This window comes from Camarhynchus parvulus, chromosome 3 (assembly GCF_901933205.1).
Source record: "Camarhynchus parvulus chromosome 3, STF_HiC, whole genome shotgun sequence".
Taxonomy (NCBI): domain Eukaryota; kingdom Metazoa; phylum Chordata; class Aves; order Passeriformes; family Thraupidae; genus Camarhynchus; species Camarhynchus parvulus.
The window spans coordinates 64,896,196-64,910,138 of NC_044573.1; the positions used below are offsets into that span (position 1 = coordinate 64,896,196).

At 38.0% G+C, this 13,943-nt stretch overlaps 1 protein-coding gene across 1 annotated transcript in view; it reads left to right on the forward strand.

The window, feature by feature from the left end:
* Window positions 1–927: 927 nt before the first annotated feature.
* Window positions 928–13,943, forward strand: part of FRK (fyn related Src family tyrosine kinase) — a 45,094-nt gene continuing 32,078 nt past the window's right edge. Inside the window, exon 1 of the mRNA XM_030945158.1 lies at window positions 928–1,358. Within this exon, the coding sequence (XP_030801018.1) occupies window positions 928–1,358 (431 nt within the window). The remainder of the gene's footprint in view (window positions 1,359–13,943) is intronic.

Sequence of the window (13,943 nt, forward strand, 5' to 3'; positions counted from 1 at the left end):
GAATATATTGGTCAATGCATTGTTGACAAGCTGACTGGAAAACAGCCATTATTTTTATATAGGGTTGATTTAATCAGCCAGCCACCTAGAGAAATGCTTTTTGGCTAGTGCCTTGGTTTCCTTAAAATGCAGAATAAGGAATGCCTTAAAATATATTGCTTTATTACTGTAAGCCATATAGTTTTGGTTTTCCTTGTAAAAAGTGCCCATCCCAGCTGAATTAAAAAAAAAAAAGCCATAGCGTTTGTTTGAAGGGCAGGTACTTGGCAGGGAATGCGCCTGGGCGTGGGTGAGGGCAGGAGCCACAGGTGCACTCCTGCTGAGGGCGTCTGCCAGTCTCAGGGGAGCAAACTGCGAACCGAAACCAGTACAAACCGGGAGCAAAAGGAAATATACATTCAAGCTGTCCACGTCAGACTGCTGAGGAAGCAGGCAGGTCAGTTTGGTTAATCATTGCCAAGACAGACATTCACCACTGATCACATGACCAGACCACATCTGAGATAAGAAAACACCCATCCCGAGCAGAAGGAATTGAAAAGCCTCCCTTATTTACGTGTTCTGGCTTTATTGTTTTGCTTCGACAGAAGAGGCTCGCACTTTGTTCTCAGAGCTCAGCCCAGCACAGCTGTTGTGTTGCTTTCCTTTTTCTGAAGAGGAAGTGAAAAATTCCCTCCATACCTGTGCTGGCACTTGAATGCTTAGGTTTCACTCCCTACCTGGGAGCCGTCTGTAATGAGCTCTCCGTGGGACCCAGAGAGGAGCTTCCAGCTGCGCCAAGAGTTGTTTCATTTTATGCCAAAGGAGAAGGGGGAGAAGAAGTCTGCAAAAAGCTAAGATGTGGATGGTGCAAAAATTGGTCTAAGGGTCTTGCAACCAGGAAAAGCAAAAGAAAAGCAGAAGCAGAGGAAGCAACAAAGTATCAAGATGGGAAACTTCTTCAGGAAGCACTGTCCCTGTTTGAAGCGTTACCTTCCCTGCTTATTCTTTGGGACAAACAGTGAACAGGAAGACAAAGGGGGCCAGGTCTTTGCCAACATTGCTGTGGTAAAACCTGACCTTGAAGCAGGACAGAAAGACTTAGAGAGTAAGATAAGAGAAAAGCCTTTACCTCCACTGCCTGGCCAGGAGCTAGCAAACATTTGCAACTTTGTGGCACTGTTCGATTATGATGCTCGCACGGAGGATGACTTGAGCTTCCGAGCTGGGGATAAGCTGGAAGTGCTGAATGCATCCCATGAGGGATGGTGGTACGCCAAGCTCCTCCTGCCAGAGGGGTCAGTCTGTCCTGGCCGCAAGCTCACGGGCTACATCCCTGCCAACTACATTGCTGCTGACCAGAGCATCGAGGCTGAGCCGTGAGTAACTCATGTTGTGTGAAATGAAATTTCTCTGTCATGTTAAATGGGTTTGGGACAGGTCATGACCTTTTCTCTTGCTGGGTACTGCCCTGCCACACTCAGCCTCTGGTGGTCCTAGAGGTGATAGCACTAGTTGGCGTGGGCAAGGAAAAGACACTGTGGTCACAGGAAAATAAATTACTGAAGGCAGAGTGTGGAGGGTTTTTATTTTGTTTTAAATAATTTCCTTCTGTGATATATACTAATCAGTTGTTTAAAAATCACCTGTGAAGATCAAGTTGGTTACTGCTGTGTTGGTTCATTATTATGTGTATAAAAACGTGTATCAGATGATACCCAGAGAGTGGAAATGTATGACCCCTGCTCTGAATAAGTGTTCAGCTTAACCAGCTGCAGTTACCAGTTAATCAGTTAAAGCAAGCTACCTTTACACCTTTTCATCTTCTTCCAAATGATGGGTGAGTCCCTAGCAGATAAGTTTCAAATGGTTCCTTCTAGACTATGTGCATCTTCTCTGGAGGCAAATCTCTGCTCTTAGGATAAAATTAATGGCAGCGAGTACTGCAAAGGGCAAAAGTGGATGCAACAACAGACTACAGATGAAGTTATTAAATTTTCACAGAGTTTAATTATCCATCCCATCTTCTTCTGCCCCTTCAAAGCATGCCAGATCTTATTAAATATTCTGAAATAGACCAGGAATCCCACAGAATCAGTTACTTGTCTCCCTAGTAATGATGAGTAAGATCTGAATCAGCCTGGACTGCACAGTTACTTCTGTGTGTTGAAGTCAGAGTCAATGTTTGCTGAAATAGGTCTGGCTGCAGTTCCAGAGGTATATTTTGGAGAAAATTATCACTGTTTAAAGAAATGCCATAAGCGACATTCATTATTAGTCCCAGAATGAATGTTGACTTTAGAGGGATGGTGATGCAGCCTTTCCGTTAAATCTCATTTGGACCTGAAACATCATCTTTGACCTGATCTGCCCACTGTACTGCCACAGGCTAGGAGAATTGGCTCAGATATGATTATACTAGTCTTTTATCAGCTGTAGGATTTTTGCTAGAGGCATTTTAGGGCAACTCTAAGATTAATCTCTAACCTGAAGACCTTAATTTCCAGAGTTTGACCAGCTGTTTCTATTTCTGTATTCAGGCAGACAACATTTTCAATTGTCGTGTTCAAAAAAATTCTTCCAGCTGGGGAAATTAATCTGCAGGGAAGGCATTTTCTGAATCACTAGATAAATGGTGTTAGGCTCTAATTTAGCTCAGGTTGGCCTTTGCTCTCTTTCAAGAGCTAGTTTTCTTAGAAGTCATCAGATTTCTTCATGCTGTTAATACTTTGAAAGTAATTTTTCTCAGTTATACAACATCTCAGTTCCTAATGTCCTTATCTTTCTATATCTAGAGCTTCAAATACAAAGTTAAATTTGCCAAAGTGCATTGTTGTGTAACCTCTGTTTTTTCACTTGTTACTGAATCAATTTTATTGTTTTTAACTTTTTTTATATACCTTTCTCCCTTTGTAGTAAAGACTAAGTTACAAGAAAAGTTTTTTCTCTATAGATTGTTAGAACACTGGAGAGGAAACAATGGAGAATTTTTCCAGTTCTCAGAAAAAGTAATTTCTCCCAAATGAGGTTTTTATTTCACAGCAAGATTAATGTGGCTTAAACATGTTGTCTTTTCTCAGATTTCTTTCTAAATCACTTGGCTTTAGTGATCACATATGTACAAGCCTGTCAGCCCACACACATATAACAATAGACTAACTGAGGTTAGATGGGACCTCTGCAGGAGATTTGAAGAGTCATCCCAACCAAACATGGCCAAAATAAAGCTAGACCTCTTTGCTTAGTTAAGCATTTAAAGTTGAGCTGTTCATCCTCAAAATGAGGATTTTTATTGCCTTGTATCAAATTGGAAGATCCCTTGCTACAATTTCCTCCAAGAATTCCTTTTCACCCACCCTCTGTAGTTTACACCTGTTATCCTAGTGAAACAGTAAGAACAAAGGTAATGATGGTTTAAAGAGCCACTATTTGTTTTCCCTAAAGACTGCAATTAGAAAAAAGTTTGTTCTAGCATCTCTTTTATTAAATTTAAAGATTAAATAATTGTCTCTACACAACTTGAGTTTATTTTCTCTCATCTCTCTATTTTTGGTTTTAATTCCCTTTGGTGCTGGCGAATTTTCATGGCCATGATATAGACATTTGTGGAAATACGCAAAGTTTCTAATGCATCATTGCATCCTGTATGGCAGGATCCTTTGTGGTCCCAGCACAGAACTGAAAAAGAATGGAAGACTCACAATCTTGTGTTCACCTGCCAAAATGCGCGTTTGCCATGTATTTGCAGTGTGGTTTTTATGCTTGCAATATTTGCCAGGCACAGTTGATCAACAGTCTTTGACTTAATTGAATGCACATTTTGTAGCACTAGCTAGCTTCTGTGCATCTGCAGAGACAACAGGAATTCTATTTCCGGATTGCATCTCCATCTCATTAGACAAAGAAACACTGGCTATTCTGTTCTGAGAAACAGACTTAACGCCTGGTGTGACTCTTAGGAAGCTTGGGAAGAAAACCAGACTGATCACATTTTTTAGCAGCTGATTTCAGCATGTTTGTGTAGAAACTATTTTAAAAATTGCATTCATATGCATGCATAGCTACTCCATAAAGTCACTGAAACAAGGGAATAGAGGGGCATGAAAGGTTCTACAGTGACAGATGACAGGGCCACTCTGTAAATTTAGTCAATAAATGCTTGAGAGGTGCTTGCAGAGTAGTCAAATTTCTTTTGCTTATCATTTCAGTTTTGCCTGTGACCTTCAAGAGTATTAACAAGCAAATCTATCTGGCCCTCTTTTATCAACATATTGACATGGTCTTTCTTATAGAGACAGTTAGAGATCAGATAGTCCATCTGGCACTGTATTGTCAGTGCTGGCAGGGAATAATGCTGGGTCATTGCTTGCTCTCAACAAGTTCTGCAGCAGACCAGTTTGTCTCCTTGCTGAAGTGTCTGTGAATTTTTATCAGGGAGAAAGGCATGCCTTTTGGTTTGTTATGTTTTTTTTGGTTGGTTTTTTTTTTTTTTTTTTTTTTACTTTTCCTTGGTAAGAAGGAGACTGAAGTAAAGCAAGAAGAAAAGTAAGAGACTTCTTTAGATAACTTCTTTTTTCTTCCTGGGTGTCTCTGACTGTCTGATATGACTGAAGTAGAGCTGATAAGGTGGGTCAATGTCTGGGGGAAAGGGCAGAAAGGATTTGCAACATCTCACACGGGAAAAAAAAATAAACACTATTCACAACACAGGCATTTTTATGTATCCTTGGCTATCAGAACTGAGAAAGAATGAGATTTCTTTACTGTACTCTCCTTTGACCAAAGGTTATTGGAAGAAGTTGTATGCTACAAGTGAAGGTGGCATTTTTTATATTTTGCTAGTATATTTGTATTATATAACAGAATAAAATTATATCGAAAGTCAAACACTTCTTATTTGTGCACGATTTCTTGCTAAGAAAAAAATGTCATTTTCCTTCCTTCCTTCCTTTGGCTTAAGTTATCTCTTCATAGGTGGATGACTTGGATGAAATTAGTAACAATATGTGTGAATACGGAAAAAAAAAAGGTAAATCCATGGCTTGACTTCTGTCTGCTGCAATATTTCAGTCCAAACGTGCTGCACAAGATGAAATGCATCCAAGAAGTGCACACCTGCTACAATGAAGTCTGTTTTGGACAGACTGGGGAAACAAGGCCTTTCATTTTTATATTTACCAGTAAAGCATCTTCTCCTTGCTGAGCTCTTCTAGCATCTGCTGTACTTCTTATACCAAAAACAACCTGTCAGGGGGACAGGTCATGAAGGAATTGTGTTTAGCGTCTCTGGAGACAGGTGTGTTCTCCTGGCCTCACCTGTGGTAGGGGAGACAAGGCAGTTAGAGGGTGGATGCATTAATCTGACAAACTATAGTCACATAGTGAACTTTCTCTTCATGAGAAGATAAATCTGGTACCATGAAAACATTATTTTATATTATATCTGACCAAAAGCAGACACAAATTATGCTAATGATATATTAACAACTGTGAGAGCACTTGGTGTTTTTCTTCTTTCTGTGTCACAGGTAGCAGTCAAAACCATGAGCCAGACAGATTTTTCATTTCTAAGGTAGTTTGAATGTGGTTGTATCTGCTGCATCCCATGAATTTGGAATGCTCTTCTTTCTGTGTTTAGACATATAACACTTGGAAAGCAAAAAATGTTATTGGAGATAGAATCACATAATCTAATTTGCACTTCCAAAAAAGGATGATCAGAAAGAATGACTTGACAAATACCAAAATCTGAATTAAAAGATAGATCTTCTTGGCAAAGAGTGTGACCTTCCTGTCTCTCTGCTCTTTTTTCTGTGTCTGTTATTCTGCACTACAAACAGGAACCATAGTAACATATTCACCTGCTCTTGTTTTATTACTGCCAGTTGTTTAAACTAAACAAGAAAATGACATAGTGCAAATTGTTCTGGACAAGAAATACAGCCCAGCTCTACAGTTAATTTTAACGAAGCAAAAAAAAAAAGAAAACACCTCGCTATTGGAATGACGTGAATTCTGGTTTTGATAGAGGAAAGATAGATTGTTCTTGGAGGGGGCTCTCACCTGCCATCCTGATAGACCTGTTGTGTTTTTATTGAAAGACAGTATACAATCATAAAATCATAGAATCACTGAGGTTGAAAAAGACCTCTAGGAGTCCAGCCATTAACCCAGCATCACTGTGTTTGCCACTGGCCCCAAGAGCCCCATCCACATGCCTTTTGAGCACTTCCAGGGATGGTGATTCCACCAGTTCACCAGGAAGCATGTTCCAGTGCTTGACAATCCTTTTCATGAAGAATTTTTTTAAAATAACCAATCCCCTTCCTTGGCACAACTTTTCCTCTCTTCTTGTCATTTATCTGGAGGAGACTGACTCCCACCTCACAACAACCTCCTTCCAGGTAGTTACAGAGAGCAATGAGGTCACTCCTGAGCCCTTTTTTCTTCAGACTAAACAACCACAGCTCCCTCAGCTGCTTCTCCTCTTGTGCTCCAGACCCTTCCCCAGCTCCACTGCCCTTCTCTGGACATGCTTCAGCACCTCAGTGTCCTTCTTGTAATGGGACAGTCCAAAACTGAACACAGGACTCACCAGGGCTGAGCACAGAGGGACAATCACTGCCCTGATCCTGCTGGCCACATCATTGCTGATACAGGCCAGGGTGCCATTGGCCATCATTCATTCCATATGTTCATGCCAGGATTGATACAAGACTGCTATGCTGAGGGAAATCTGTACAAATTCTTAGTAGATTGGGTCAAAGAAGATCATAGCAATTACTTTTAACTTTTTTCAGTTTCAAAAATATTTATCTCTTATATCTTATGTAGGTATTTCCCAGCTGGTGGAAACAGAGCCCCAGACCTAATCAATGAAACCTCACCAGTCAATTCCACAGTGAGCTTTTTAAACAACCGGCTGAAATCAGAAGTGTCTAGTAGGTTATTTTTGTCAATCTCCATAGTTCCTTCACCTTCTGTTACCTGACTCAGCTTTAACTGTTTCATACATTGACTGAATTTCAGTTACTATATGAGAACAATAAAGCTTTCACTGGACTGACTTGTTTTAGACTTCCTGTGAAGTCAGGCTTCTGTGGTTTCGTTGGTTCACATGGGACATTTTTCAAAGTGGTATTTACAGTCAAAATGGGCTAGAGGCTTTTTCAAGAGTGGAACCTTGGATTCTACTGAATACCTCAGAAAACTGAATGTAATCCGTTGTGGTTTCTGTGTGCTCCCTCTCTCTTGCTCTCATAGGCTCCTTATTCTGGAGCTACAAACTCCTGAGGACACCACCAGAATCACTACTAACCCTTGTACTGAAATAACTGAACTTGTAAAAATTGTTCATTGCTAAATGACTGCACAAAGTTCTAGTAGTTTGTTTGCACATTCCTGGAACCTGCCAAGCACAAAAGTCATTCTTACATTTTTTTTTGGTAGAAAAGGTGTCTATCACCAAAATACACATTTAGTATAAAACATTGAAAAGCCTTTATGTGAAATTCCATCTTTTCTTTCAATTGATATACTTTATCCATGAGGTTTTTTTGTGTGTGTGCATACATGTTTATACACACATAATAATAGAAAGTTTATAAGACTGATATTTTTAAGATCATGCAATACAGCCCTGTGAGATGAGGTGTGTATTGCTAAGCTAGATCATGGTTTTTGATATTTTTTGACTTGGGGTTGCCTTTTTTGAATTTAAACAATGAAATGCTGTAAAAAGACCATTAAATTAATTATTTAACTTCTTTAATGATGGTTAAGAATTCCAGTGCTGTCTTCAAGCACTTATCAAACTTTGAGTTAATTTCTCCTTATTTCTTAAATATTCAAAGACTATGCTGAACATAGAAGTAAATGTTTACCAAACTGTAAAATGACACAGTTTTTCAAGTGGCAGTACTATTTATACATTCATGTGCATATCCACATTCAGAAAATGTGTCTCTGCTCAGAAAAGTGGAAAGAGTTATGGCATTGTATATGAGCAGTTCATGAAAACTTGCCTAACTAAGGTCACCCATTTTCTGGCAATGTGGTTTTCTAAATATATATGTCTTTATCTATTCAAATTCTGAGAAATGTCTTGAAGACAAGAAACCTTGTCTTTATTCAAAATTAGTGTATTATACATTATAATCATTAGCTCCCAGTTTTCATTACCCTATTATGAAGAATATGGCAATGAATCATGTGAACACCAAAAAAAATGTCCTTAAAACACATCCTGCAAACACAGCTAGTTAGCTTTCCCTAAGGCTTGGTGGCCTTTACAGTGCCTTTTAGAGAAAAAAGAAAAAGAAAAGGCCACATACTGGTCATAACAACTTGATAGTCCTGTTTGGTGGGGTTTTTTTTCTGACTCAGTAGGAATAAACATTGTGCATGCTAGCATAGATTAGTTGTGTTTGAATAAGGTTGTTGGCAAAAACATTTTCCAGGTATTGTACAATGTTTCCCCAATAGCTGTCTTTGATGGCTCTCTGCCCAGGACAATACAGAGCTCTGCAGAGCTGAGTGATCTCTGAGCAGGTTTAGAACTGAGAAATAGCGACCAACAGTTCAGCCAGGCTAAGAAATCCTAAAGCTGGTCTCGATTTTAAACAAACTAGGTCAGGTATCTCTGTGAAGAATTATTGTTATGTGAAAAGCACTGTTGGTTATGGAAGACTTTCTTTGTGTAAGATTCTATCTGTACTGAAGAGATTAAGACATAAAAACATAAGATATACCCTACAAGGTCAAACCAATGGCTCTCTCTAGCCCCATTGCTTTCAGAAAGGATTTTCTGAAAAGTGCACAAGCCCATCTACTTTCTTTGGTCTCTTACCTTTGTACTTCACTGCAGGCTGGAACTGTTGTATAAGCAAAGTCAAGGGTACATCACTGCCACGTCTAATTACAGACGTACTGTCAAGTCTGCTTAGAAGAACCTTAGGTGTTGACGCTGCACAACTCTTTATTTCTGTTGGTGGGCAAAGACCAAGCTATTAGGACAAAAAAACAACCTCACGAAAAACCCTCTCATCCCTGCGGAAAGTTTTATATTTCTAAACAAGTGTTTGGCTTTCTTTTTTTTTCTAGATTGTTGATTGCTTAGTCATGCGTGACACAAAAATAAAAAGACATGCTGAAAATAAATAGGCACAAAAGGAAATGGTAGCCCTGCACGTGTCCCTGTGGCATTCAGGGACTGCTCCTTTACAGATCTCACCTGTCTGCCCCCTCTACACTAATGCCTCTAAGTCAACCCGGGCTGCAGCCATCAATGACTTCACCCTCACAGATTTACCCATCCATTATTTTGCTCCCTACCAAAGATGCAGTGCTAAACACAGAATATGTCCTGTTATTATTCTGAAGACATTATGTTTCAACATAAGTCTATAGCAGACATTGCAAAGATTTTGATACTGACCGACTTTCCAGCGACATAGTTTAGATGATACAAAATTTACCTGCACTTTAATTTTAAAAGAGGTTAGGAGAGAAAATATGATTCATCAGACTCAGATGCTTTTCTGTAGTAAAATGTTGTGTTCATTTTCTTGTTTTTTGTTTGTTTTGTTCTTTCTCTTGTTTCTTGTCCTTTTGTTCTTGTTCTGTTTATTTTTTGTTATGTAAGAAAGGTATGCATAGCAGAGAAAGAATATAATTTATTGAATGGTATTTTAAAAAAGGAAAAATATTATTACGAATTTGCTACATTTATTAGTAAATTAGTACATATTTATTACATTTTTCCTCTAACTTTGTAAGAGGAAAACTAAATTTTCAGTTATTTTTAAAACAATACTATATAGTATATATTTGAAGGCCCTTCTTGTTTTAAAACTTTAAAAATTAGAGATTAAATGTCTTTATATAAGAAGTTTGTCCTTCATCAGAATTTTTTTATATGTTGACATTCAGGTTTTCAACTCATATCTGTGTAAAGAAAACCATGAGTGTTATAAGCAATTAGAATGAAAATTTACAAATTTGCATTTTTTCAGTTCTCCAGACAGGCTTAGAAATCATCTGGAAATAGCTTTTTAGAAGATCAAAATATTGATAATGAAAAAGTATTCCTTTTCCCTATCACTTAAACCACATAGAAAGACATACTCTTTTTTTCATGCTGGTACACTAATCTTAATCAATAAAAACTGGAAAAATAAAGCAGTGATTTAAGTGATGAGTGATAGCTCCATAAAGGATTGCACTAATTGACATTCCACTACTTCTGTGCAGAGTACTCTATAATACTTTACATTATAAATTTATCTGCAGTAGTGTCAGAAAGAATTTTTCCTTAGCTTTCTCTAAATAAATTAGACATATTTTTAACTTAATTAAATTTTTTTCCTGTATTTATAGAATAAAAATTTTGCAGCATAGCTTTTTAAATCTCACTGCAGAAGAAGAGAAAAAAAAGAGATTTAAGACTCACATGTGGGAATGAATATGTACCATAAATTTCAGAAATGTTGAAAACTCACCAGCCCCAGTTTTCCTTTTGAAATTACTGATCTTTTCAGTTAGTGGAAGTCTCTGTAAGGGAATACAGGAGGAGTCTTTGCTCCTCTAAGGGTGTGTGGTGAAGGGCACACGAGGAGGGTGGTGGTGATGAGGAGGAGCTGCTCAGTTGCACTGACAGAGAATGGCACGTGGAGTGTGGGGACATTTCTTTTTCAGGATTATCTGAGGACCTTGCCAACAAGGAAAGGGAGGGAGACAAACATACAGACAGCAAAACTGACAAGTTAATGTTAACAAAGACAATAACCAGAAATAAACTCAGTCACACTAGCTGATTGTATAAGATTCTATCTGTACTGAAGATATTAAGACATAAAAACATAAGAGATACCCTACAAGGTCAAACCAGAAATGACAGGCAAACTCAGACTATGCAAATGATAAAGATGTAAACCTGGGGGTTCAGGATGTTATTCCAGGATAACAACTTGATTATAATAATAAGATAATTATGAGTTTTCTGAAAATGTGCAAGGAAAGAAAAGAGAAAATGAGATCTTGTTAGTACAGAGCTAAATGCTTGAAAAATCACCCAGAAACTTCCTGTGATGCTGACATAAATCTTTTGTGGTGTTGTAATCTCTTGCAAATGAAATCTGTGTAAGGGTCTTGGTCAGATAATACACAGCTGATGTGGAGTTTGATGTGCTCCAGCTTTACTTCTAGAAGTCAAAAGTATCTTTATTGTGTCACCCTTCACATCTGTCACCCTGAAAAGGTTAGTCTGAAAGGTGGAAGGCCCTTTATTTAAGTAATTTGTCCTCCCATGAAGAACCATTTTGTCCTTTGTCTTAGAGTTACCTGAGGATGCCAGACTTCACAGCTTCTTTATGAGTCCCTCTGAGGACAGTGTCCTGGTTGTCCTTCACTGAAAGCTGACCTGGCAGAGGACACAAGTCCCCCAGACTTCTGGCAATAGTCTGAGGTGTGAACCCAAGTGCATGTCCAAGAGAGAGCTCTACACAAAATGGATGAAGATATCTGCTTTGCCACCAGTGTCTTGGGCACAGGGGCTGTTTGTTTCTCAGGGCTTCTGTATTATTTCTGTACTGAGTTTGTCTGTGAGAAAAGAAAATAATTTCTCTGGAAGGATTTTCTCAAGAAAATCAATTGAGGGCTTTTGGAAGCTGTAATGGTTTAAGTGAATGTATGATTGAAAATTATCTTGTCTATTTGAGTTTCCCATGGTGTTAAATCAATTCATGTTATTTGTGTTCTCTGTACCGTGTTAACACTAAGGTTACCTCAAGATTTCCACTTTGTTCCTCGGTTATGAACAGCAGAGTTATTGCTACTTTTAGACTATTTTATATCAGTGTAGAAGTAGAAATGTATACAAGTACTACTAACATTGATGCGAGATTTTACAATGCTATTTGAAAGACTGTGCAGCAGAAATATGGTCTCAGAATGTATTTTAAGTTTGGGTTTTTTTTAAAGAGGTGATTATATGGCTGTATTTCACACCCCAAATCCTAAAGCAATGGATGTTAAAGACAGTGGTAGCCTTTCATTGACTCCAAATGTAGGTTGTTGTTTCAGAACAAGCTTTAAATGCAATGGAACCCTTTTTCAGGTGCAAAACTACAACAGAGAATAAACGTTGACAATTGACTTTAATCTCTTAAATGGGACTTGTGTAACGAAAACTCCAGAAAAAGCAATATGATATCACTTTCACCTATTATTTGTTTTCTCAAACAGAAGAACTTCAGAGTAGATTAAATAATACAATGTGCAGATGACTAATATTGTGAAGAATGAATACAAATGTTAAAATTAATTACACAATCAATTACACAAACAGGGACTCACAAAATTAGATGAATTTATGGATATTTCAAAAAATTAATCAGACTGTGACTTGTTTCCTGTTGTGTAGTGAACCCAGTATTGGGTGAGTTATGCTAAATCACACAGGTCATGTCCTTGGCCTTATAATACTATTCCTACAGGAGAAACAGTCACTGCCAGTCATTACTGAGTGCAAGAGTGGCCAAAGGTACAGTGGTTCGTCATCCTGTAGCACACTCAGAGCAAATCAATTCCCATATTTGCAGTGTGGTCAGCTGCCATTATCAACTGCTGAAAAATGAATGTAGTATTATTCATAATCCCTTACAACAGGTGACAGTACAGTCATGGCCCACTGTGTCCTTGTGGGAAAGGTTTACACACAAAGTGTCGCAGATTTTTAGACTAATACACAAGTAATCTTGGTGTTTATGTTTGCAAGATAGTAAATTTGCTTTAGACTGGAAGAGGAAATGCCTGTCGTTGTGATGGGTTTAAACCAACTTAGTCACTATTGAATTTTCCTTTATCTAAACAATCCCACACAGTTTCTTTACTGTAAAAGCCTGTGGAGCCCTGACAGGCCCTTTATTTAGGGTGCTCTGTTTAGCGTCCTTTATTTAGGGCACAGCTCATTATTTATTACACTGAAAACAGTGGTGCAACACAAAACAAATGTATTTCTCGGACCAAAACCAGACTTTAGGGGCTCAGAGTCCTTTTTGACACATCTGTTGCCCTCTTCACATGAGAAAGTAATCTCCTGCATTTTCTTCATCTCTGCCCCAGTGATTTGTTAGTGGAGCCTGGGGCTTCTTTTGTGTCTCAGATGCACATAAGGTCAGTCTGCCAGGGTAGCTGAGAGTTTTACATTTGCAGCCATTGGGATTGTGTGGAGTAAGCTACTGTTCAGTGTTACAGTCCAGTTGTCAGTGATTAGTAAATTGAAACCATCTGTTTTTAAAGACACTACACAATGAAAGTGTGATGAGTCTGCTCCTTCAGTCTAGAAGTATAAAAACTTTTTTCTGGCAATAACCTTAATCTTGCTACAAAGAAATGATAGCAAAAGTAATGCCTCATTTTGGTGGTAGGCTCAGAGACATTCAGTCCCCAAAATATTACCTGTGTTTATTAAAGTGATATGTTTTCCATATGACTGAATTTAAGCATCTATGCACATTGTAAATTCCAGCAAGCTAGTGGCTATAATATATTAGAATCATAGGTTTAAATTGCCTTGTTTTAGCTAAAGGTCTCCTTTTATGGGGATGAACATATCACTTGTGTTCTAATGTGTATATTCATTATCAAGTAAGTATGGGATGAGAGAAAAGAAAAATGTCTGCTTTCACCTGAAAGAAAGAAGCAAAGAGGTTTCTCAAAAATCCTTCATTTTAGTTTTGTATGAAATCAAAATATGCCCTGAAATAATGTGAAGAGTATTGCTTGGTTTTGTCTTGTGTTCAGATAATTTAGTCATTTCTGAACAAAATTAAAAGAAAAAAAGGGTAAAATTTTGTTGGAACTTCTATTTGAAAATAGAAACAAAAAGCCTTTAAATTTTAAAATTATTCAAATGGAGTACTTTCCCAAATTAAACTATAATATTTTGTTTAGAAAATAGATGG